At 49.8% G+C, this 23112-nt stretch overlaps 3 protein-coding genes across 5 annotated transcripts; 2 read left to right on the top strand and 1 right to left on the bottom strand.

The window, feature by feature from the left end:
* Positions 1-210: 210 nt before the first annotated feature.
* On the top strand, positions 211-9679 carry LOC103463214 (excitatory amino acid transporter 5-like). Of its 2 annotated transcripts, XM_008406450.3 has the most exons (12): positions 211-691; positions 1602-1681; positions 2882-3097; positions 4592-4634; positions 4715-4922; positions 5942-6041; positions 6308-6394; positions 6473-6541; positions 6606-6800; positions 6934-7068; positions 7147-7249; positions 8391-9679. In XM_008406450.3, the coding sequence occupies exons 1-12, from the start codon at positions 302-304 to the stop codon at positions 8565-8567; spliced, it is 1803 nt and encodes a 600-aa protein (XP_008404672.1). In that variant the 5' UTR covers positions 211-301; the 3' UTR covers positions 8568-9679. The 2 variants fall into 2 exon arrangements, with proteins under 2 accessions (XP_008404672.1, XP_008404671.1); XM_008406449.3 differs by having other exon boundaries at positions 6308-6541; positions 8391-9676.
* A 453-nt stretch (positions 9680-10132) lies between these two features.
* On the bottom strand, positions 10133-16217 carry LOC103463216 (tetraspanin-33). The gene is given in 9 exon segments (XM_081605773.1): positions 10133-10861; positions 11706-11867; positions 13456-13584; positions 13651-13746; positions 13813-13887; positions 15014-15138; positions 15457-15514; positions 15941-16031; positions 16033-16217. Coding segments are annotated over 9 exon segments (981 nt in total). The 5' UTR covers positions 16134-16217; the 3' UTR covers positions 10133-10717.
* On the top strand, positions 16136-22264 carry LOC103463215 (uncharacterized). 2 transcript variants are annotated; one of them, XM_008406452.3, is made up of 3 exons: positions 16136-16213; positions 19412-19540; positions 19798-22264. In XM_008406452.3, the coding sequence occupies exon 3, from the start codon at positions 19857-19859 to the stop codon at positions 21567-21569; it is 1713 nt and encodes a 570-aa protein (XP_008404674.1). In that variant the 5' UTR covers positions 16136-16213; positions 19412-19540; positions 19798-19856; the 3' UTR covers positions 21570-22264. The 2 variants fall into 2 exon arrangements, with proteins under 2 accessions (XP_008404674.1, XP_008404673.1); XM_008406451.3 differs by lacking the exon at positions 16136-16213 and adding an exon at positions 16340-17694.
* The last annotated feature ends 848 nt before the right edge of the window (positions 22265-23112 follow it).

Raw genomic sequence — 23112 nt, 5'->3', positions numbered from 1 at the left:
CTGACCCCAGACTGGGCCCACTTTGACCCCACTCTGACCCCAGACTGGGCCCACTTTGACCCCACTCTGGCCCCAGTCTGGGCCAAATTCTGGGCCCCAGACTGGGCCCACTCTGACCCCACTCTAGCCCCAGACTGGGCCCACTCTGGCCCCAGACTGGGCCAAATTCTGAGCCCACTCTGGGCCCAGTCTGACCCCCTGGTTTGTTTTAAGGTTTTCTTGAAAGTACCTGGAGCCCAGAGTCCGGTTCACAGGGCGTGACGTCACGTCCTGTTGGTGGAGTCGGTTTCATTGCCCTCTGATGACCGTCCTGAAGCTGTTGAGGAAACGCCGCCCCCCTCCGGTCCACCGTAAGCCTCTTAAGGCGGTAAGCCTCCCGCTGCCTGCTGCTGCTGGTTGTTTCTCCCCCATGGAAGAAGAGGCCGGCTGCCCCGCGCCTCGTTGCCAGGACGACCCCACCACCTCGGAGGCCATGGACGAGCTACTGCTGCCCGGCGGCGGCGAGGAGGAGGCCCGGTCCGACCCGGTGGGCCGGGTCTGGGCCTGGCTGAGGGCCGCCGTGGGCGGGGACTGCTGGAGGAACCTGAGGGGCTTCTGCCGCAGGAACGGGCTGCTGACGCTGTCGGTCATCGCCGTGGTTACCGGCTGCACGCTGGGCTTCATGCTGAGAGGAACCGAGCTGTCCACACAGGTACGGAACCTCCAACCGAGCCGGAACCAGAACCTTTCTGGACTCGGACTGCAGCTCCGCTTGGCCCAAACGGTTCTGGTTCCGCTGCAGCTGTACTGGAAGCCACACCGACCAGAACCAGAACATTTTACATGTCTGTCAAAATTCTTCACAGAACTTCGTGATTCACAGACTGACGTCACTTTGTAACTCGTCACTTTCTAAACGTTTACAGTTGTGAACATTTTGTCTATAAAATCTAAAACTGATTTGGATCTAATCGGCTCGATTAAACCAAAACATGCTCAACATTAAGTCCAGGGTCGCTGCTGCATGTTATTCAGGTGGATGAAAACATGAATCCCCCCAGGAAGGTACGTCACGGTGAAGGAGCGTGGAAAACATACACAAGACGTCATGGGCGCGCCGCCCCTCCAGACGGGCTCTGACGCCCCTCTGGTGCAGCGCCTCGTTAAAATGCTTCCCGTATTAAAGGTTTCATAAATAAACCAGATTTGGCTCTAAAGTCTGTTTAGAAGTCAGATAAATTTTATTGACTGTGAAATTAAAGAGAAAGTAAAAAGCTGGTTTTTAAAATAAATACTTTAATATTTTCTACTGCAGTAAAATGTAATTTCTCAGTAATCATCTTCTGTAATTAAACGTCTCCACCTGTTCTACTGACCACACTGATCAGTTGGACATCTATTGATGAATATGGATATTTATCTACACAGTGGCTGCAGCGGGCGCCAAAACGTCGGCTGAAAAATGATGCAGCTGTTTCTCAAACATTTTCCACTGTGTGTATATTTTCTATGGCAACATAAGCAAAGCAACATGATTCTGGTTTGTTTAATTCAGAGCTGATGAGAAGGTTTTACTTTGATTAGACCCAGTTGGACGTGAAACGTCTCTGTTTTGTCCTCAGGCCAAGATCTACTTCTCCTTCCCTGGAGAGCTGCTGATGAGGATGCTGAAGATGCTCATCCTTCCTCTCATCACGTCCAGGTAGGAGCGGGCAGAACCGGCTCAGCGGTCCAGTTCTGGTTCTGATCCGACTTCAGGCCCTGATGCAGGAAGAACCAGAACCTTTAGGACCGGTAGAACCGGGAGCCCAAACAGCTGGCAGACGATGATGATGAATCAGTCCTGACCTTTGATCCAATAACCCTCATCACCATCCGTCCACCTCCGTGCTTCACACATGCTTGGAGGCGTTTCTGCTGTTTGATGGACTTCAGATGTTCTGGGGATGACCTTTGACCCTTCCCAGGGTAGCAGCAGGTCATTGCTGTGTTTCCGTCTTGACGCCTGGAGGCTGACCGACAGCCTGTGATGTTTCCAGCTGAGGCTGAACTGTTATTATTCGGGTGAAAACAGTCTGGACCCGATAAACACGACAAGATGATGAAGTTCAAACATGAAGCAGTAATTTAATAAGTTGTTGAATCTGCACCAAGACTATCGCGCACCTGGCGGTGGCTACTTCATTGTAGCATGAAGCTGTGTCCAATCCAAAGCCAGCCGCGCCGGTAACCGAGCAGCCAATGAGGAGACGAGTGCTAACCAACGTTAGCATTAGAAGGGCTGAGACTACCATGACTACCATGACTACCATGCTGAGGCTGCTCATGCATTGCCTCAGCTGTCCATTAGCTTTTGATAGGCTAGTACTGGCATTGAAAAGGCTAACAGCTAGCATGCCTAGGCTACCATTGGTGACTTGTGCTTTTTCCTTTAAAGGAAACTTTATAAAGACAAATGTTTGGATACAATGTCTGAAATCAACATAAATCAATTTTGATTAGTGAAACTCAGAGGTTGGTCAGGTGACCAGCATAGGCATGCTAGTTGTTAGCCTGTCTAAGGCTAATGCTAGCCTGTCTAAGGCTAATGCTAGCCTATCTAAGGCTAATGCTAACCTATCTAAGGCTAATGCTAACCTATGTAAGGCTAATGCTAGCCTGTCTAAGGCTAATGCTAGCCTGTCTCAGGCTAATGCTAGCCTGTCTCAGTTACTGATGCCAGTCTGCCCTTAATCAGATCAGTAGTTAGCTTCACATTGTGACAATTAGCCACCGCTATGTGGGCTGTAGTCTGCATTTCGGCACTGATATCGTTCTATAATTTAAGGGCTGATTTGGTGTGGAGGCATTCCTGGGGCTCCACAGGCTGCGTGACGGTTGTGTCCTCCTGTCTGTCCTGCAGCCTGATGTCCGGCCTGTCGTCCATGGAGTCCAAAGCGTGCTGCAGGATGGGCGTCCTCACCGTCACCTACTACCTGTGGACCACCTTCATCGCCGTGGTGGTCGGCATCGTCCTCGTCCTCATCATCAAGCCCGGCACGGGGACGGAGATGGACAGCAACCGTCTGGGCGGCGGGCCGGTCATGACCTCGGCCGATGCCCTGCTCGACCTGATCAGGTGAGGGAGGTCAAAGGTCATTTTCATCGTGTGATTTGCTGGAGGCCAACCTGCGACATGGAAGGAAAACGGTCTGACGTTGTTTACAGAAACGGTGGAAACTTCAAACAAGATGGAGGCTCGTTTGTCTTTTACTGATCATTTCTGTTCAGTTTCTATTGAGGAGAAAACGCTGATAACGGCAACAGCTGTTCGTAACCTAGCAACCAAAAATCAACAAAAGCGAGACGGTGACAAAACAGAACCAGATCCTGTTGAGCATTCTTCAAAATAAAAGACTTCCTCTATTCAAATAAATCATGTTTCCCACTTACAAAGGTAAATACTTCACCTTTGTAATTATATCCATCCATCCATCCATCCATCATCCATCATCCATCCATCCATCATCCATCCATCCATCATCCATCCATCCATCCATCCATCCATCCATCCATCCATCATCCATCCATCCATCCATCATCCATCCATCCATCCATCCATCCATCCATCCATCCATCCATCCATCCATCATCCATCCATCCATCCATCATCCATCATCCATCCATCCATCATCCATCATCCATCCATCCATCCATCCATTTTCTTTACACCCTTATATACAATCATGTTCAATTCAATTAATAATAGCAAATTATGCTTAACATAAAAGTGTAAATGAGCCACAACAGGAATGTCTTGGTGTTCAGCCACCTTTACTCTGACGCCCTGAAATAAAAACCCATTTTGAAATGACCTGGTCAGCAGACAGACGACATGGGGGCTCGTCTGGGATGTAAAGACATTCGTCTCCTTTCTGATGTCCAACCAGCCAGTCAAAGATGTAACCTAGCAACCTGCAGCATGAGACGAAGGCTGCAGCCGCATGAATGCAGCTGATCAGTTTCATCCAGAAACGAAGAGCCCAACAAACCGCAGCAGCTCTTCATCCCCTCAGAGCTCCGGCTCATGGCGGTATTTTTAGTAATCCTGCGGGATGAGAGGCAGATTAACCGAGTCACTGATCTCTGCTGCTGCACGTTTCACCGTCATCCTGGTGACCTCTGACCTCTGAGCGTGCAGCAGCCTGCCGTCTGTTTTTGTTGTGCTGTAAGACCCGTTGTTCCAGAGAGCAGAGGAAGCTCCTGCAGGTGGTCAGGAGTCTGCGGGACATCGCTGGCCTGCAGGGGGCAGCACACACTGAAGAGAGGACGGCCAGAGAACCCGGGGACAGAGCGACCCGAACCGCAGAACAAGGCGTGTTCTGATGGGAACCTCTGGTTTGGACAGGACTCTGACCAGCAGCACCAGTAACTGATGGACGCCTCGGTCTCTGCTGAGGTGGGGAGTGGACACAGATTATTGTCCTCTCTGGGCTGCCGTACTTCATGTTTACCTTCAGGATGTTTGGTTCTGAGCCAGAACAGTAAAGAGCAGGGGAGCGAGCTCACGGCCCAGTGGAGCTCCAGCACTGTGTCTGTGATGAAGGTCTCCTCTTCTCTCCTTCCCCCACAGGAACATGGTTCCCTCCAACCTGATCGAAGCCACGTTCCAGCAGGTAAACCTCCTCGCAGGTCTGAGGCTCCTGTCAGTTCTGCTCCGGTTCCTTCCTCTAACCTCCTGACTCTGCTGCTGCAGTACAAAACGGACCTGATCCCCATCCTCAGAGTCCCAACCAAAACCATCCAGCCTAACTTTGTCTACGTTGTCCCCGACGACAACGACCCTAAAGGCCGGACAGTCTACCTGGAGCTGACTCCGCCCCCAGACGTCATCTACAAGACGAGTCCCGGCAGCAGCCAGCAGATGAACGTCCTCGGCATCGTCATCTTCTCCGCCACCATGGGTGAGTATGGCAAGGTGTCAGGGCCAAAATTAGGACTATTGCACAAGCAGCGGTGGATACGTCAGCGGTGGGCGGTCCTGGTCCTGGAGGTCCTTGAGTCCTGCAGCTCTTAATGTCTCCCTGGTCCAACACACCTGGATCCAACAGCTGGATCTCCTCCTCAGTGCAGTCAGGTTCTGCTAACGACCTCGTTATTTGACTCAGGTGTGTTGAAGTGGAGACACATCTAAAGGTTGCAGGAGGCCCTCCAGGCCTGGAGGGCTTGGAGTCCGGCCCTCCAGGCCCTCCAGGGCCTCCAGGCCTGGAGCTGCCCACCCCTGGTCTACATCCATTCTGAAGCTACTGATCTGATTAATCATAGATCAGCACTGGTAACTTGGCAACCAGCTCTGGCAAATGAGGAGGAGAGTACTAGCTAGCGTTAGCATTTAATAAGCTAGCGTTAGCATTCAATAAGCTAGCGTTAGCATTCAATAAGCTAGTGTTAGCATTCAATAAGCTAGTGTTAGCATTCAATAAGCTAGTGTTAGCATTCAATAAGCTAGCGTTAGCATTCAATAAGCTAGCGTTAGCATTCAATAAGCTAGCGTTAGCCTTGGATAGGCTGGTTAGCAACTAGCATGGCTATGCTGGTCATTCACTTTATTAGATATTAAGTTTTTTGTTTTCATTGAACCTGCTTGGCGTATAAAACCTGTAACCTGTGTTGGATGGACTGTAACTGATTCCGGCCTCAGTAATCAGATTACCAGATGGATCCAGAATATAATCTGCTATGTGGAGCTTCCACGGCTGGGTGTGCGGCAGCCTGGATCTGTTCTCTGGGCTGCAGGTTAATGTAGACATTTTGAAGCTGAAGTTGCCCTGACCTTCATCAGGTCCAGGTCAGAAGCAGCAGAAATGTTGACCAAACATTCACAGGATTCCCAGGGAATCATCCTGGAAATCAGCAGGATTCATGTCGGAGAGGAACTTCCTGTTGTTGCTCAGGGAGTAAAAGGTGTCTGGCTGCTGTGCAGGGCTGCTGCTGGGCAGGATGGGAGAGCGCGGCGCCCCGCTGGTCAACGTCTGTCAGTGCATCAACGAGTGTGTGATGAAGATCATCAACGCTGCTGTGTGGTGAGTCAAAGCGGTCGGATCAGCGGGTCCAGCCTTTCTGAGCAACCAGAACCAAACTCAGGAGCTCAGCCTGAATCTGTTGTCAACACCATTCGTTCCCTTTTCTTTGTCTGAATCTGAAAAATTCCCAAGAATTTCCGCTCCAACACAACGATTCTCCGTCTTCTGAGGTTGAGTTGATCTGGAAAGATGCAACTTGTGATGTCATCGACTGCAGGACTCCGCCCTGTTTTGGCTCCGCCTTCAGGACGCTGCTGTCTCCTCAGGTACTTCCCGTTTGGGATCATCTTCTTGGTGGCGGGGAAGATCCTGGACATGCAGGACCCGAGCACGCTGGGGAAGAAGCTGGGCTGGTACGGCGTCACCGTCCTCACCGGCCTCTTCGTCCACGGCCTCGTCCTCCTCCCTCTCTTCTACTTCCTCCTCACCAGGAAGAACCCGTTCAGCTACATCCGGGGACTGCTGCAGGCCTTGGTCATCGCGCTGGCCACGTCCTCCAGGTGAGTGCCGCTCCCGCCTCCTGCATCACCTGGGCTGTGGTGGTGAAACCTCCGTGTTCCTCAGCTCTGCCACGCTGCCCATCACCATGAAGTGCCTGCTGGAGAACTGCCACGTCGACCGGCAGATCGCCCGCTTCGTCCTGCCCGTCGGAGCCACCATCAACATGGACGGCACGGCGCTGTACGAGGCTGTGGCGGCCATCTTTATCGCTCAAGTCAACGATTACGAGCTGGACCTCGGCCAGCTGGTCACCATCAGGTGAGGAGCCTCACCTGGCCTGAGCAGAAACGGTTGGGCGTCTCAGTGGAGACGAGGGGATTCGCCCGTATGCAGACGATTCTCTCATTTTATCCTCCAAAAAGAGACTCTGACCGTCTCCCTCGCCTTGCAGCATCACGGCCACAGCCGCCAGCATCGGAGCCGCCGGCATCCCACAGGCCGGGCTGGTTACCATGGTGATCGTCCTCACCTCTGTGGGCCTGCCGCCTGATGACATCACACTGATAGTGGCCATTGATTGGATCCTGTAAGTATCGGTTCCTGTCCTTGTGCAAGCAGAGATGGATGTGTTCTGAGCCTGACGGCGCCCCCTTCTGGCCCACAGCGACAGGTTTCGCACCATGATCAACGTCCTCGGCGACGCCCTGGCCGCAGGCATCATCGCACACCTGTGCCGGAAAGATTTCCCTCTGAGCGAAGCAGGAAAGGTAAAAAACAGCCGATGGATTTATTAGCATCAGGAGCCAGGAGACGTAAAGCAGCAGCCAGAACTTTTTACTGACCGGGTCGGGTCATCAGGGTCGGGTCATCAGGGTCGGGTCATCTGGGTCGGGTCATCTGGGTCGGGTCATCTGGGTCGGGTCCATCTGTGTCGGGTCATCTGGGTCGGGTCCATCTGTGTCGGGTCCATCAGGGTCGGGTCCATTCGGGTCGGGTCATCAGGGTCGGGTCATCAGGGTCGGGTCATCTGGGTCAGGTCATCAGGGTCGGGTCCATTCGGGTCGGGTCCATCAGGGTCGGGTCATCAGGGTCGGGTCCATCAGGGTCGGGTCATCAGGGTCGGGTCCATTCGGGTCGGGTCCATCAGGGTCGGGTCATCAGGGTCGGGTCATCTGGGTCGGGTCATCTGGGTCGGGTCCATTCGGGTCGGGTCATCAGGGTCGGGTCCATTCGGGTCGGGTCATCAGGGTCGGGTCCATCAGGGTCGGGTCATCAGGGTCGGGTCATCAGGGTCGGGTCATCAGGGTCGGGTCATCAGGGTCGGGTCCATTCGGGTCGGGTCATCAGGGTCGGGTCATCAGGGTCGGGTCCATCAGGGTCGGGTCATCAGGGTCGGGTCATCAGGGTCGGGTCCATTCGGGTCGGGTCCATTTGGGTCGGGTCATCAGGGTCGGGTCCATCTGGGTCGGGTCATCAGGGTCGGGTCCATCAGAGTCGGGTCCATCTGTGTCGGGTCCATCAGAGTCGGGTCCATCAGAGTCGGGTCCATCAGAGTCGGGTCCATCTGTGTCGGGTCCATCAGAGTCGGGTTCATTCGGGTCGGGTCATCGGAGTCGGGTTCATTCGGGTCGGGTCCATCAGAGTCGGGTCATCTGGGTCGGGTCATCAGTCAGGTCCATCAGAGTCGGGTCCATCTGTGTCGGGTCCATCAGAGTCGGGTTCATTCGGGTCGGGTTTTTCCGACATGGATCCGGATCACCGGCTGTTCAGTTCGTTTCGATGTTCAACAAAGTTTTAGCCATAAAAATTCCCACGGTCAGACATTCCTTCATGTGTCGTCGGGGGCAACGGGTTTAGTTTTCTCAGCTGAATTTATTCTGAGTTCTAACCGGTTCTGTTTCCCTGCAGGCGGTTCCGTCGTACGGAACCCAGAACCGCCACAGCAACTCCTACAGCATCAGCGTTCCCATGACGGAGCTCCACTCCCACCGCCACCCGCCTGGCGACCCGTCTGGCGACCCGCCTGGCGACCCGCCGGGCCCCCACCGGGCTCACACCGTCTACTACAACATCTGCCAGGTGTGATGGACCAGAACCGGGTCAGGCAGCGCTCCTCAGACCGCCGGGTCTGGGACCGGAGAAGAACCAGAGCTGGACTCTCCGTTCCACTCTTCGACCAGCCGGTCCTACTGGAGGTGAGCTCCAGACGGGGTCAAAGGTCGCTCAGACCGAAGTGATCCGCCTCATCCTGCTGGTTGGGGGCAGGTTGTCTCATCCCTGGAACCGGGTCAGAACCGGACAGAATCCCTTCATGCAGACGGATCGACTTTGTTGTTGTGGCTGAAAAAACCGATGATCGGTTCTGAAGCCGGGAGGATTCCCACACAGCCTGGTTCTCCAGAACCGGCCGGATCCAGAACTGACCGGATCCAGAACCGGCCGGATCCAGAACCTGCAGGGATCCAGAACCAACCGGATCCAGAACCTGCAGGGATCCAGAACCAACCGGATCCAGAACCTGCAGGGATCCCGGTTTGGGATTCAAACCTTGACCTTTGACATGGATCCAGAGTTCTGATCCGGATGTGTGTGGCAGCAGAACGGAGTGATCTGATTGGCTGGTGGTGCCGACCCCGGTCAGGGGTCAAAGGTAATGAATAAGTCCAAGTGCTCTTCGTCGCGGCGCTCCTCTTCCTCGTGAAGCCGCCGTGCTTTAACTGTTCCTCTCGAGGAGCTGAAGGATTCTGGGAATCAGAGGTTCTGATTCTGTTCGTCGGGACTCGGATCAGAACCGGAGGCGGTTCTTCGGTTCTCAGATGATTCGGCGATTCGTTTCCAACGCCAGGAAAGACCCGCCTTAACGTGACCTCTGACCTCTACGTTCCTCTGCCAACTGTTTTTATATCTGCTGGTTTTTATTGGACGGCTGTGATGATGAACAGCTGCTTGAAGCCTTAACAGTTTCATTATTTCAGACAGAAAAGCTCCTGGAGGCGGGTTTTGACTAGGACGTTTTGGCGTTGGATGAAGCGGGTCGGAATGCTGGCTGAAGCGGGTCGGAATGCTGGCTGAAGCGGGTCGGAATGCTGGCTGAAGCGGGTCGGAATGCTGGATGAAGCGGGTCGGAATGCTGGCTGAAGCGGGTCGGAATGCTGGATGAAGCGGGTCGGAATGCTGGATGAAGCGGGTCGGGATGCTGGATGAAGCGGGTCGGGATGCTGGATGAAGCGGGTCGGAATGCTGGATGAAGCGGGTCGGGATGCTGGATGAAGCGGGTCGGGATGCTGGATGAAGCGGGTCGGAATGCTGGATGAAGCGGGTCGGAATGCTGGCTGAAGCGGGTCGGAATGCTGGATGAAGCGGGTCGGGATGCTGGATGAAGCGGGTCGGGATGCTGGATGAAGCGGGTCGGAATGCTGGCTGAAGCGGGTCGGAATGCTGGATGAAGCGGGTCGGGATGCTGGATGAAGCGGGTCGGAATGCTGGCTGAAGCGGGTCGGAATGCTGGCTGAAGCGGGTCGGGATGCTGGATGAAGCGGGTCGGAATGCTGGCTGCGCCGTTCAGACGGCTCAGGTTTCAGCTTCTCCATATTTTCTCCTCATTTCTCTGATCAGCCAAATAAAACCTGAAACGAGTTTTTCTCTCTTCATCTGATGATTTTCTACTTCAGACCAAAACATTTTATTACAGAAATGTAACAATTTCATATATTTTCAGAACCAGAACAGACCTGAGTATTTATGGGGACACGCCACACTTTTCAGATTTGAACCTTGTATTATTTTTTTGGTTTGTTTCCCTGATGAACTCCAGCAGAAAGCCTAAAGCGTTTCCATGGCGATGGGCTCGTATGAAATACAGGATCAATGAGACACGAGGTTTCCCATCATGCGCACACACACACACACACACACACACACACACACACACACACACACACACACACACACCGGTTGACCCTGAGGTCATGAATCCAATAAGGCGAGCGTGACGGCTGCACGCCGCCTCCCGCAGCAACATGCTGCCGCCGCAGGTGATCCTGCTGCTAATCCGCCTCAGATTACAGCAGATTAGAGAGGAAGCAGCCTGAAGGAGACCGGAACCCCGACAGGTCAAAGGTCACACTCTAAAGTCCTGAAGCTCTGAGATGAGAAGGAGCCTCAGAAACCTCCTGGTTCTGTTCGGTTCTGCAGAGTCCGGCCAGCAGAGACGAAGCTCATCATCATCGTCTTCATCATTCCTCAGTGAAGTCAGCGAAGGCGGGAAACCAGAGCCTCTCCTTCCTGCCCTCTGACCTGCGACCTTCACTGACCTTCTGCCTCCGTCGGACCCGGTGGATCCAGGCCTTCTGCGCTGCGGCCAGACCCATCATGCACACCTGCAGGAGAGAGCCAGAGGTCAGCAGGAGGTCAGCCAGAGGTCAGCTGGAGGTCAGCCAGAGGTCAGCTGGAGGTCAGCCAGAGGTCAGCCGGCGGTCAGCAGGAGGTCAGCCAGCGGTCAGCAGGAGGTCAGCCAGAGGTCAGCTGGAGGTCAGCAGGAGGTCAGCCAGAGGTCAGCCAGCGGTCAGCCAGAGGTCAGCCAGAGGTCAGCAGGAAGTCAGCAGGAGGTCAGCAGGAGGTCAGCCAGAGGTCAGCTGGAGGTCAGCAGGAGGTCGGCAGGAGGTCAGCAGGAGGTCAGCCAGAGGTCAGCTGGAGGTCAGCAGGAGGTCAGCCAGAGGTCAGCCAGCGGTCAGCCAGAGGTCAGCAGGAAGTCGGCAGGAGGTCAGCAGGAGGTCAGCCAGAGGTCAGCTGGAGGTCAGCAGGAGGTCAGCCAGAGGTCAGCCGGAGGTCAGCAGGAAGTCAGCAGGAGGTCAGCAGGAGGTCAGCCAGAGGTCAGCAGGAGGTCAGCAGGAGGTCAGCCAGAGGTCAGCCGGAGGTCAGCAGGAGGTCAGCAGGAGGTCAGCCAGAGGTCAGCAGGAGGTCAGCCAGAGGTCAGCCGGAGGTCAGCAGGAGGTCAGCCAGAGGTCAGCAGGAGGTCAGCCAGAGGTCAGCAGGAGGTCAGCCGGAGGTCAGCAGGAGGTCAGCCAGAGGTCAGCCAGAGGTCAGCCGGAGGTCAGCCGGAGGTCAGCCAGAGGTCAGCAGGAGGTCAGCCAGAGGTCAGCCGGAGGTCAGCCAGAGGTCAGCAGGAGGTCAGCCGGAGGTCAGCCAGAGGTCAGCCAGAGGTCAGCCGGCGGGTGTCGGTACCTCCAGCAGCAGCAGACCGGCCGTCAGCCCGGCCACCAGCAGCAGGTTCTTCTGGGCCCACAGGACGATCCGCTGCAGGCAGCCGGCCGTGAAGATGTGCTGCCGGGCCGCCGCTTCCTGCTGCTGCTGCAGGCCGTAGCCACACATGGTGTTCAGCACCGTCTGCAGGGGCAGGAGACAGAGAGGCTGTGGACAGAACCCACTGCTGGTCAGCAGGACGTCCACATGACTCACAGCGTCCAGCAGGGGGCGCAGCTCCTGCTGGTCACAGGGCATGAAGTGTGTTTATCTTTGTTCCTACTGAATAAAGTCATTTACTCGACATCAGCTGATCAACATGGAACAACATCAATGTGCTGCTGGGCGGAGCAGCATCAGCGTCTCCATGTTGACCTGTAACCTGTTTCTATGGCTGCAGTCACAGCACACTACCGCCACCTGCTGGACAGGAAGTTATCACATTTAAACTAGATCATTATCATCTTTATACAGTTTATGACGTCATAACGCTGGAAAAGTTTTCCCCTCCGTGACAGCAATGCGCTTCCAGGGTGTTTTCCGTCCGGGTTTGGACTCTGAGCCTCACAACCGGAACCGGAACCGGCCCAGCACACCTTGTGGTAATGCGCATGCGCACATCGATGCTACGTTTCTTATAACGCCGTCATACCTGCAGAAGCCTCATTTTGTGTGTTTTATTTCTGGGATGTTTACGGTAAATAAAAACAATTAAAATAAGAAAAATCTCGTTATTCCAGAAAGATGTTCTGCTTGTTGCTCCGGTCAGCATCCAGCGTCATTTATGTTATTTTAGGACAAATTCCTGCAGTTTTCTAAAGAAATATTAAAATATTAAAACGGTAGATTATCTGCAGTCCAACAGTATTTATAGTAATAATGACGCTAAACGGGACGAATGTCTGTTTACAGTTTGGTAACAATATTGGAAACAGCAAAAGTCATTTATGTTCATATGTTTGATATTAATAGCAGCTTAATTAAATAACATTTACCGTAAACTTTTGAGAAACAAAACACGGATTTAGAAGAAATCTGCTGAGTAAGCAGTGACGTAACATCGATGTGCGCATGACCATCAGGTATGCTGGACTTACCGTATGACGGATGGACAGGAGGACAGATGGACAGGACAGATGGACAGGACACCGGTCCTCTGTGAAATTCTGCCCAAAGCCAACAAACACGTTTCCAACACGTTGTGTGTATTTTTCTCTATTTGCCAAAGTTATGAGGGGGAACAGATTATTCCACCTGCCTGAAATAATCCGTTCTCCTCCAAACAGCGTTGAACGGGAAACAGGTCAGGAAATGTCTAATTGTCAATGATTGTTATGTGAGATAATATGATTGAGCCTCCAAAAATCTGTCACATTTTTCATCATAACGGGATTTTCCACAAAGTCTGCATATCATCCCTCAGGAAGTCTTTATTGTTTGAGTCCTGCTATCAGCAGCTTCCATCCTCATGTCAGCGATGAAAAATCATGAATACACACAACGTGTTGGAAACAACTGTCAGGTTTACGGTGAAAGACCTCGTTTATTTATTTATTTTACCATTTTGTTAGTTGCCCATTAAACTGGAAGTTACAACCTTGACATGATTATATGAGTTGTTTTATCGATAAATCGATCAGAAGCGCCGTGGAAATGGTCGGATCCTCTGCAGTGCGCGCTCCCGACACAAGGGGGCAGAATTTCATGCAGGACTGGGTCCAGCGGGTCTGACCTGGTTCTGCAGGTGGACGCAGCAGGAGAAGGGGACGCCGCAGACCTCCAGGCTGGGGTTGCTGTCGGAACACTCGAAGTAGACGTTACGGGACCAGTCCTGGTAGTTTTCCACGCCGCAGCACTGGAGCTGGAACACAGCAGCTCTCCGTTAAATCCACGCCGCTCTTAAAGCTGCTTTGGTCATCCAGCTCACCTTCTTCTGGACAAAGTCGATGGCGTTCTCCAGGTCCCGATCCTCCCTGTAGCGGACGACGGCCTTCATCATCAGCGTCTCCGTCCTCTCCATCACCTGAACAGCATCAGAGTTCACACCGGATCTCTGGCGTTCTGCATTCTGCTCGCGGTGTTCTGTTACCAGGTCGGTAAAAACGTAAGTCACGGCTCCAGCAGCGACTTGCAGGACCAGAACCACAGCCAGGATGGACAGGAACTGCAGGAGGAAGCAGAGAGGAAGATACATCAACAGGAAACCAACCAGAAAATTATGTAAAATATTAAATTGGTGCTTAAGAGTCAGATATAATCTGAAATGAAGTTGGAGCTTTAGCATTAGCTTCCTCTAGCTACCATTCAGGTATATTGCTTTAGCATTAGCTTCCTCTAGCTACCATTCGGTATATTGCTTTAGCATTAGCTTCCTCTAGCTACCATTCAGGTATATTGCTTTAGCATTAGCTTCCTCTAGCTACCATTCAGGTATATTGCTTTAGCATTAGCTTCCTCTAGCTACCATTCAGGTATATTGCTTTAGCATTAGCTTCCTCTAGCTACCATTCAGGTATATTGCTTTAGCATTAGCTTCCTCTAGCTACCATTCGGTATATTGCTTTAGCATTAGCTTCCTCTAGCTACCATTCAGGTATATTGCTTTAGCATTAGCTTCCTCTAGCTACCATTCGGTATATTGCTTTAGCATTAGCTTCCTCTAGCTACCATTCAGGTATATTGCTTTAGCATTAGCTTCCTCTAGCTACCATTCAGGTATATTGCTTTAGCATTAGCTTCCTCTAGCTACCATTCAGGTATATTGCTTTAGCATTAGCTTCCTCTAGCTACCATTCAGGTATATTGCTTTAGCATTAGCTTCCTCTAGCTACCATTCGGTATATTGCTTTAGCATTAGCTTCCTCTAGCTACCATTCAGGTATATTGCTTTAGCATTAGCTTCAGCCTGAAGATGGATCAGTATAGTCTTTTAGCATTAGCTTCCCCTAAACAATGTGTTGCATTTTGTTAGCCTTAGTGAAACTAATGTTTATGACTAAAGCTTTGGATTAGTGCAGCTAGCGCTTTAGCTAGCGGTGCCACCGCGGTTTTCCATTTGTAGAAGGAGGTACAGAATCATTCTGGAGATTCTCAGACATTCAGGTCAGACCGAGGTTTTCATTTCTGTCTCCAGAAAAACTTTGGATAAAAATCCCTTCAGTCAAACTCAGACCGGTTCTGTCGTCAACACAGAAACCAACCAGAACCCACTGGGTTCTGAAGGTTTTCTCTGCTGACTCCCAGTCGCTCTGGAGAAAACGGTAAATAATCACAATCAGATGATTAAATACCATCTTCAGCAGGCAGGTGGCGTTACGGAGCGCTGCGAAACATCCCAGGAAGGTGATGAGGAACATCAGCGATCCGATGACAATCAGCAGCAGCGCTGGGTCCACGGTCAGAGTGTCGACTACATCTACACACACACACACACACACACACACACACACACACACACACACACACACACACACACACACACACACACACACACACACACACAGAATAAGTGTTTGACTTCCATTCCTTTCTGATGGTTCCCATGGAGACGGAAACCTCCGCAGGTAACTGGCCGAGCTGTTTCACCATCAGGAGGAAAAGTTGAAACTTGTCTGGATCTGGATCGTTTCCTGGTTTCCTCTTTGCTGCATCCCGTCCTGAAAGCTCCAGAAGTCTGAGCCCGGTTCTACCTGGGTCGTGTTCTGAACAGAACCAGGAATCGACCTCCACTGACCTTTCTCTTTGGCGACCTTGGCGTAGATCCCGACTGCGATCAGGACGGCGCTGACGACCTGCAGTCACACAGAGGTTCTGGTCACTAAGCACCAAACAGGACCGGACAGGACCACAGCGGTCAAAACATTCAACCCGGTTCTGAAGCGCAGTCTGAAGGTTCTGAAGGTTCTGATTTACTGGACCAGAACAAATCAAACCTCCAGCAGCTGCTCTCCTATTAGTCCATCAGTCTGTGACCCACAACTTTCAGTCCTCTGTCCGGCCCGTGACGGCCGACCCGGAACCAGTAAAGGTTCCGACCCGGTGACCTTTACTGACCGTCTCCCTCCATCCTGACTTCACCGACATACAGGAAAACTAAACTATTCCTCCTTCCTGCTGACATTTGGACCATCAGCTCCTTGCAGGGCGAGGTGTGCGGCCCAGATGGAGGACCGGACCGGACCGGACCGGACCGGACGCAGGCCGCGGCGCGGACTCACCCAGAAACAGTAGCAGAAGAAGAACAAGGTGTACTTGACGCCGCGGTATCCTCTCATGGTGTCTGTCAGGAACAGGCTGCTGGTTCCTGGTGCAGCAGGGCGTGTGTCGACCTGCTGCAGCATTCCAGCTGCGGCATTCCAGCTGCAGCATTCCAGCTGCAGCATTCCAGCTGCAGCATTCCAGCTGCAGCATTCCAGCTGCGCCTCCTCCTCCTCCACACCTGCTCAGCCGGCCAGCACAGCGCCCCCGGCAGGCAGCGTGTGGAGCAGCACGTTAGTGTGTTTTTAAAATGTTCTGTTTCTTAACCTGAGGTTGGCAGGAAATCCAAAATTATACTAAAGTAAAAAAGTGTAGTAACATTTACACTTTTAAAAAAAGTAACTAAACTAAATGACAGTCAGGAGCCGCAATAAACCAGGCAACATGGCGGGCAGAAAACTGGATAACAGTTCTGTCAGAACCGACCGGATCCAGTCCGGCATGACGTCACACATGACGCACCTCAGGCAGTGATTTCCTTCGGCCCTGATGTTTTCTCCAGATGCTCCGATCGGATCAATTTCAAGCTCAAATTGATTTAAGCTGCGTGGCAGAAGATTAAACACTAAATCAGGTTCACTGTGACGTAGTTTGGATCATAAATAATGTTGAGTGATGACGTAGTGAGACCTCTGATGCTCCTGGCCGCTGATGGTGAGTTCTCTGAACAGAGGAGGGCTCCCTCTGCTGGCTAGGGCAGGTTCTACATATAGTTTTCCCCAGCTGACCTGTCCAGCTGACCTGTCCAGCTGACCTGTCCAGGTGACCTGTCCAGCTGACCTGTCCAGCTGACCTGTCCAGGTGACCTGTCCAGCTGACCTGTCCAGCTGACCTGTCCAGCTGACCTGTCCAGGTGACCCCGCCTCTCGCCCGGAACGTGAGCTGAAGGGGCAGCAGCTCCTCCTGACCCACTGAGGGACAAGCTGTACAGAAAATGGATGACATTTTATCATATTTTGAGCCAGAGTAGAACAAAAGCGACAATAACAAATTATTTAAAGATCTAAATGACAATTAAAATATAGAAATATTATTTAAATAATGTAAAAAGAAAAAAAAAAAGCAGATTTCGGTTCTCAAAATAATGAAGAAAATAAATCACCACAACGAAACAATACATTTGAGCAGAACATGTTGCTTGTACTGTGTTGTTACTTGTACCGGGTTGAGGGTCCAGAAATGGTATTCGAGTAAAAGTAGCATTATCTACAATAATGTTATTCAAGAAAAACAGATCATGTTTCTCAACAAAATGTTCTCAAATCAACCAGTTACTGCCCATCTCTGGTCACGTTCTCTGGTTTTTAGACTTTTAAAACAATTTTCTTACTGTAGCAGTAAAGTTTCACTCTTAGTTGTAGATAAAACTATTTATTTTACACATTATGTTTGAAACGGAAGCAAAAAGTAAACGCCCTCTGTAAAGTTTCCAGCTGGAGGCGGAACTCAAGGGGCGGACACTGTTCCTGGTTGAACGCCGTTGAACGTACATCCGGTGGGAATAAATAACATTCCGCTAGCAGCGCTATCCTCTGTCTATCGTGTTTTTTGCTGCTTGAGCTGAATCTATCAGTGTACTGGTTTCTTGGGAAACTGGTGGAGAACCGAACCCGGTCCGGAAGAACAAGGTGGTTTAATTGGGCTCGGTTCCGATGAGCTAACGAAACCGAGAGGAGGATCAAGAATCTAGTTGGTGCTGCGGAGGAAACAGAAGGTATCCGTGTTTATTGCCATTTCGGTCTTTTCTTTCCCTTTTTACTGCGATAGAAAAGAAAACTGCAGATAAATAATCAGAATAAATAATAACCCAGCAGATGTTAAACCAGAAACCAAGAAATTGACCCAAAAACCGGAATATTTTAGCTTCGTCCCCAGTAGGAGGTGTTTCAGATCTACTCGCTATCCTCTGCGCCTGAGGCCGATGTTTATAGACGCTACGAAGATGCCTGATTAAAACACGAGGACGATAAAGGAATTTATTATACAAGATGTGGGATTGTGTTATTTACAGGGAAAATATAACATTTTATTGATAATTCAGTTATATATTTGCAGTACTGTGAATATTTTTTCAGTTCTTTGTGTTTTCTGTTATTCACAAGTTTCTGTTCATTTAACAAATTGTAGCAAGAGAGAATCTAGAAAATGGCTTTAGGTTGAGTCTGGGGAAACTGCTGCCGTACGCAGGTTCCCATCAGACTAAGTCACGATTGGTGGCAGAGGCTTTAAAAACGAGATAATATAAATATCTACAGCAGAGGCCACAAGTTTACATACGCCCAAATAAACTCATGCACCTTTTCCCTCCATGTCTGAAGTGAAATCAGATCAAACGTCTCTTGTTTTAGCTGTAATGAGCAAAAGGATTGAGATTTTTGAGCAGGCGGGTATCCACGATGTTTTAAAGAGGGCTAAATAAAAACCCAGATGGGAAGCAGGACTGTAATTAGATTTTATAAACGTGAATGATTCACAACATGAAGGTCAAACATGGATATAAATGTACATAAAACGTAAATAATTCTGTTTGCTTCCTTTTCTAAAGCTTCATTGTGTAACTTTTTTATTTAAAAAATGTTTTTACAAATGTTAAAAGTGTCATCACTTTGTGACAGTATAATATAAGACAGGTAATCTGTGGGGAAAAAATTGAGCAATGCTACTGTTAGCATCTACAGAAATGCACCGCCCCCGGCCAGAAACAACCAATCGGAGCCAAGAGGAGGGTCTTAGCTCTGTCAATCAAACTCGTGTATGCGGTGCTTAATGTGCTAGGAGGAGAAACAATTTACCCGTCCAGGAAAACGGTTTATCCTCTGTCATCACTGGCTATGCTAACAAGCCGTAGCATTCATGATAGGCTCTGCTGTGGTGAACCAGCTGTAGCATAGCAGAGAGAGAGGGAGGGAGGGAGTGAGCAGCATGTACATGTGAGTGATTAACAGCGCTAAGGCCCTCCTGGTTCTGGTTAGTATTTCCTCAGTTGGCACTGGGAGGAAGGCCGACGAGTTGATTTCCTGTCTCACAACAAACTGAGGCTGATTTCTGTCAGAAATCCTTCCTGCCATGTTTAGAGAGCAAATGTTGCTACGGTAACTCAACTAAATGAATATAAATCTGCAGCATCACTACATTGTCCTACATGATCCAAAAATGAGACACTGCCACAGAGCCTGCAGCGCCTTCAAAATAAAAGCATGTTTTCAAATATGAAAGCAACATATTCAGATTAATGAGTATAAAAATGACTTCAGGAATATTTGGTTTGTAATTTCCATATTGACTGAGGGAAAATAACGGACTGGATCCTCCTGACATTCCCACGTTTTGAGCCTATTGTTGTGATAAAACCTTCATCACTAAAACATTCCTTATCAATATTTCAACCTGGCTTGTTTGTTGACCTTTTTGACATTTTGTTCTTTCCACAGGATCCTGTTGACAAGAAGAACTTCCTGTGTCTGGACATCAACTTCCTGTGTCTGGACATCAACTTCCTGTGTCTGGACATCAACTTCCTGTGTGTTAAAATGATCTAAGAAGGAAACATCACGTCTCAGGTCTTTATGTTCAATAATTCACTCAATAATGTTCAGAATTAGACGCAACTTTGAGGAATTAAGACAACTGAAAAAAAGAAGAAAATAATAAAATTATTTTCCCCAGAATTCTGACTTTAATCTTATAATTCAGATTTTTTGGCCCTAATCCTCTTGTGTGTATAACAGCAGATTATGATAAATGTATTGTGTCTGTGATCTGCAATAATAAAATGTTAAGGTTGCAGTTTTATTTCCCATGTCTTGCTGTGATTCAGCTCTGACTGTGGAGGAAGAGAGACTCAACTGTTGACCCAAAGATCCCAGACGACCGGAGATGAACGAGGAGCAGGAGGAACCAGAACCACAGCAGATGAGGGCGACCAAGAAGGAACCAGAAGCTCAACTCGGTGAGGAAGACGAGGATGAAGGGTTGCTTGTAGTGAAGCAGGAGAGCAGCAGCTCTGTGATGAGCCCTGCTGACCTGGGAACGGTCCATATGGATCCGGAATCAGAGCAGACGATGGAGATGAAGGAGGAGCAGGAGGACATCTGCTGCTACCAGCAGGTTGTAGTGAAGGAGGAGACCGAAACCATCATGATACCAGTCCATGACCCCATGGACCCAGAACCAAACCAGAACCAGTTCTCCCCCGAAGCCCAAAACGCATTCAGATCCCAGACAGACCAGAACCCACAGGAGAGATGTTGGACGTCCAGAAGCCATGAGGACAACTCAAAGTCCAAGAGACGTAAGACAGATGTGTCCTGTGACGTGTGTGGTAAAAGTTTCAGGCAGCACAGGTACTTGATTGCTCACCTGAGGACTCACACAGGTGAGAAGCCTTTTTCATGTCAGTCTTGTGGGAAAAGTTTCCTCAGGCAGCCGGACCTGACTCTGCACATGAAAACCCACACTGGTGAGAAGCCCTTCCAATGTCCGGTGTGTGGTAAAGGTTTCATCCAGAAAACCACCTTAAGTTACCACATGAGAACGCACACAGGAGAGAGGCCGCACAGCTGTGAATTCTGTGGTAAATCCTTCATACAGAGGAGTGATTTGACTTGCCACCTTAGGACCCACACAGGTGAGAAACCGTATCAGTGTGAGGTGTGTCAGAAATCTTTTGGACACAGCAGTGACTTCACTCGCCACAGGAGGACACACATGGCTGAGAAACCTTTCTCATGTGTGACCTGTGGGAGAGCCTTTAACAAGCAGTCTAAGCTGAGTCGTCACCTGAGAGTTCACGCAGGCAGTAAGACGTATTCCTGTGAGTCGTGTGATAAATCTTTCAGGCGGAGTTGTGACTTTGTGCGTCACCTGAGGACTCACACAGGAGAGAAACCGTTTAATTGTGAATTGTGTGACAAATCTTTCAGACAAAATGGCGACCTGACGCGTCACATGAGAACTCACACAGGTGAGAAGCCATCTTCGTGTTCAGTGTGTGGTAAAAACTTCAGTGAGTACAGCAGCATGCTCAGACATATGAGGACTCACACTGGGGAGAAACCGTACATCTGCAAGGTGTGTGGGAAGCTTTTCCGCTTCGGCGGGCATTTGACCGTTCACTTGAGAACCCACACAGGTGAGAAGCCTTGTTGCTGTAAAGTGTGTGGTAAATCATTCAGTGACTGCAGCAGCATGTCCAGACACATGAGGACTCACACTGGGGAGAAGTCGTATGCTTGTGAAGTGTGTGATAAGTCTTTTAGGCAGAGGAATGATTTGACCCGTCATCATAGAACTCACACAGGAGAGAAACCTTTCCAGTGTCTGGCTTGCGGTAAAGGGTTTGTCCAGAAAACAACCTTGAGGTATCATATGATGACCCACACCGGAGAGAAGCCTTACCCCTGTCAGCTATGCTGCAAATCCTTCAGACAGAGAAACGATCTGACCCGTCACCTCAGAACCCACACAGGAGAGAAACCGTATAGCTGTTCATTGTGTGACAAGCCTTTCAGACAGAGTAATGACTTGGCTCGTCACATGAAGACTCACACAGGGGAGGATCTAAGCTGTGTGGTTGATCAGTCAGACTAAGGTGGACTGATGTGTGAAGAACTGAACCTAGAGATGATCTGGAAGCTTCAAGATAAAAACTATTATTACTAACAGCTGAAAGTCAGTTCAATTTAGAAAATACTAAGAAACATGGTGCTGCGTTGTTCAGTCAGTGGAGCGCAGCAGCTGCAGTCCTGGGTTCAGTTCCTGGTCTCTGTCTTCTCTCTCCTCCCTGTTTCCTGTCCATCAGCGGTTCACTGACGCCACTAGAGTCAAAAAAGAATTTATGAACTTTCTGTTTCCACAACTGTCCTGAGATTGTCTAAGTGCAACATTTATAATTATTAAGCTGTTATGATGAATATTTAGACTCTAGATTAATCTTTCTCCTGCCAGATACTGAAGGAAGACGGCTTAGTTTAAATGAAAACTAAAGGTTTAAAATCATTCAAATCTTTCATAAAACTCCTTTAACATCAAGAAGCCGTGGCCCAGGAGTTCAGAGATGAGTCTGATCCACTTTAATGTCTCAGAATGATCATTTTTCTAACTGGTGAAGGTCACAAAACCAGTGTGACCAGCAGCCAGTCTGGTCAGAGGGCGACTTTACTGGACGGAGCTCCGTGAGTCTGAACGGCACCTTCTGAGGTTCAGACTCTGTTACGTTTGATGCTTTTTCTTGTGTCTTCACTTTATTCATCCATGAAGTAAATAAATTATTATTAATCATCTGATGTAATCATTTAATTTGTTGATTTTGTGGTTTTTAGATTTTAAATATGTTCATAAATGCCTCATCCTTTCATGAAGTTTGCAATTTCCCTGAGTCAGGAACAGCTGTTGAACATTAAAGATGGATTATATACAGGGGTGAAAGTAGTTTTAAATTCTTGGGGTACTATGACAAAACAAAATAATATATATAAAAGCTGGCAGCTCTTGAATTGCTACTAAATAAATTGTATTTCCTCTTCAGTCCACTGGCTGCCATGTTGACACCTTGAGACGCCAGGAGACCTAAAACCTGAACATCATGGGGTTAATATGAGGAACATGATTTGTGCCATCAAGATAACTAAAGACTCAGAACTGGGAAAATGTGAAAATTGGATAAGTTAAATTATGTTCTCAAAAGTAAACACATGAAAATAAACCAAAGTTTATCTTTTGATGCCTAAGACGTTCTTTTTGATTCTCATCCCAATGAGACGCTTGTTTCAGATCCAGTCTGGTTCCGGCGGCTCGCGGCCTGAACCTCCAGCAGCTCGGAGAGTTTCGGGTTTTAGTTTTTGTTGCAGCCATAAAGGAGAATCTTGATCCACTGGGTTCACTGGTTGTTAATGGGAAGAGGAGCTTCAGAGCTGGAGACGGAAGGATTGTAACATTAAAAATGTCTCCAGTTCCAAAGACATAATATAAGGATAAACCCTCATGGCCGCTCTCTCCTATTGTCGCTGACGAGATTTAGGGCGGCCATCTTGGAGCGGGCGGCCATCTTGGAGCGGTCCACCACTCCACTCAGCGTTATGTGTTTAGCAGCACAATGACGTATCAGCGCATTTAATCAATCATAACACGCTTT

This window comes from Poecilia reticulata, chromosome 4 (genome assembly GCF_904066995.2).
Source record: "Poecilia reticulata chromosome 4, P_reticulata-male-v2, whole genome shotgun sequence".
Lineage (NCBI taxonomy): Eukaryota > Metazoa > Chordata > Actinopteri > Cyprinodontiformes > Poeciliidae > Poecilia > Poecilia reticulata.
Note: the sequence above shows the minus strand (reverse complement) of the source record. Positions and strands in the feature narration are given on the sequence as shown.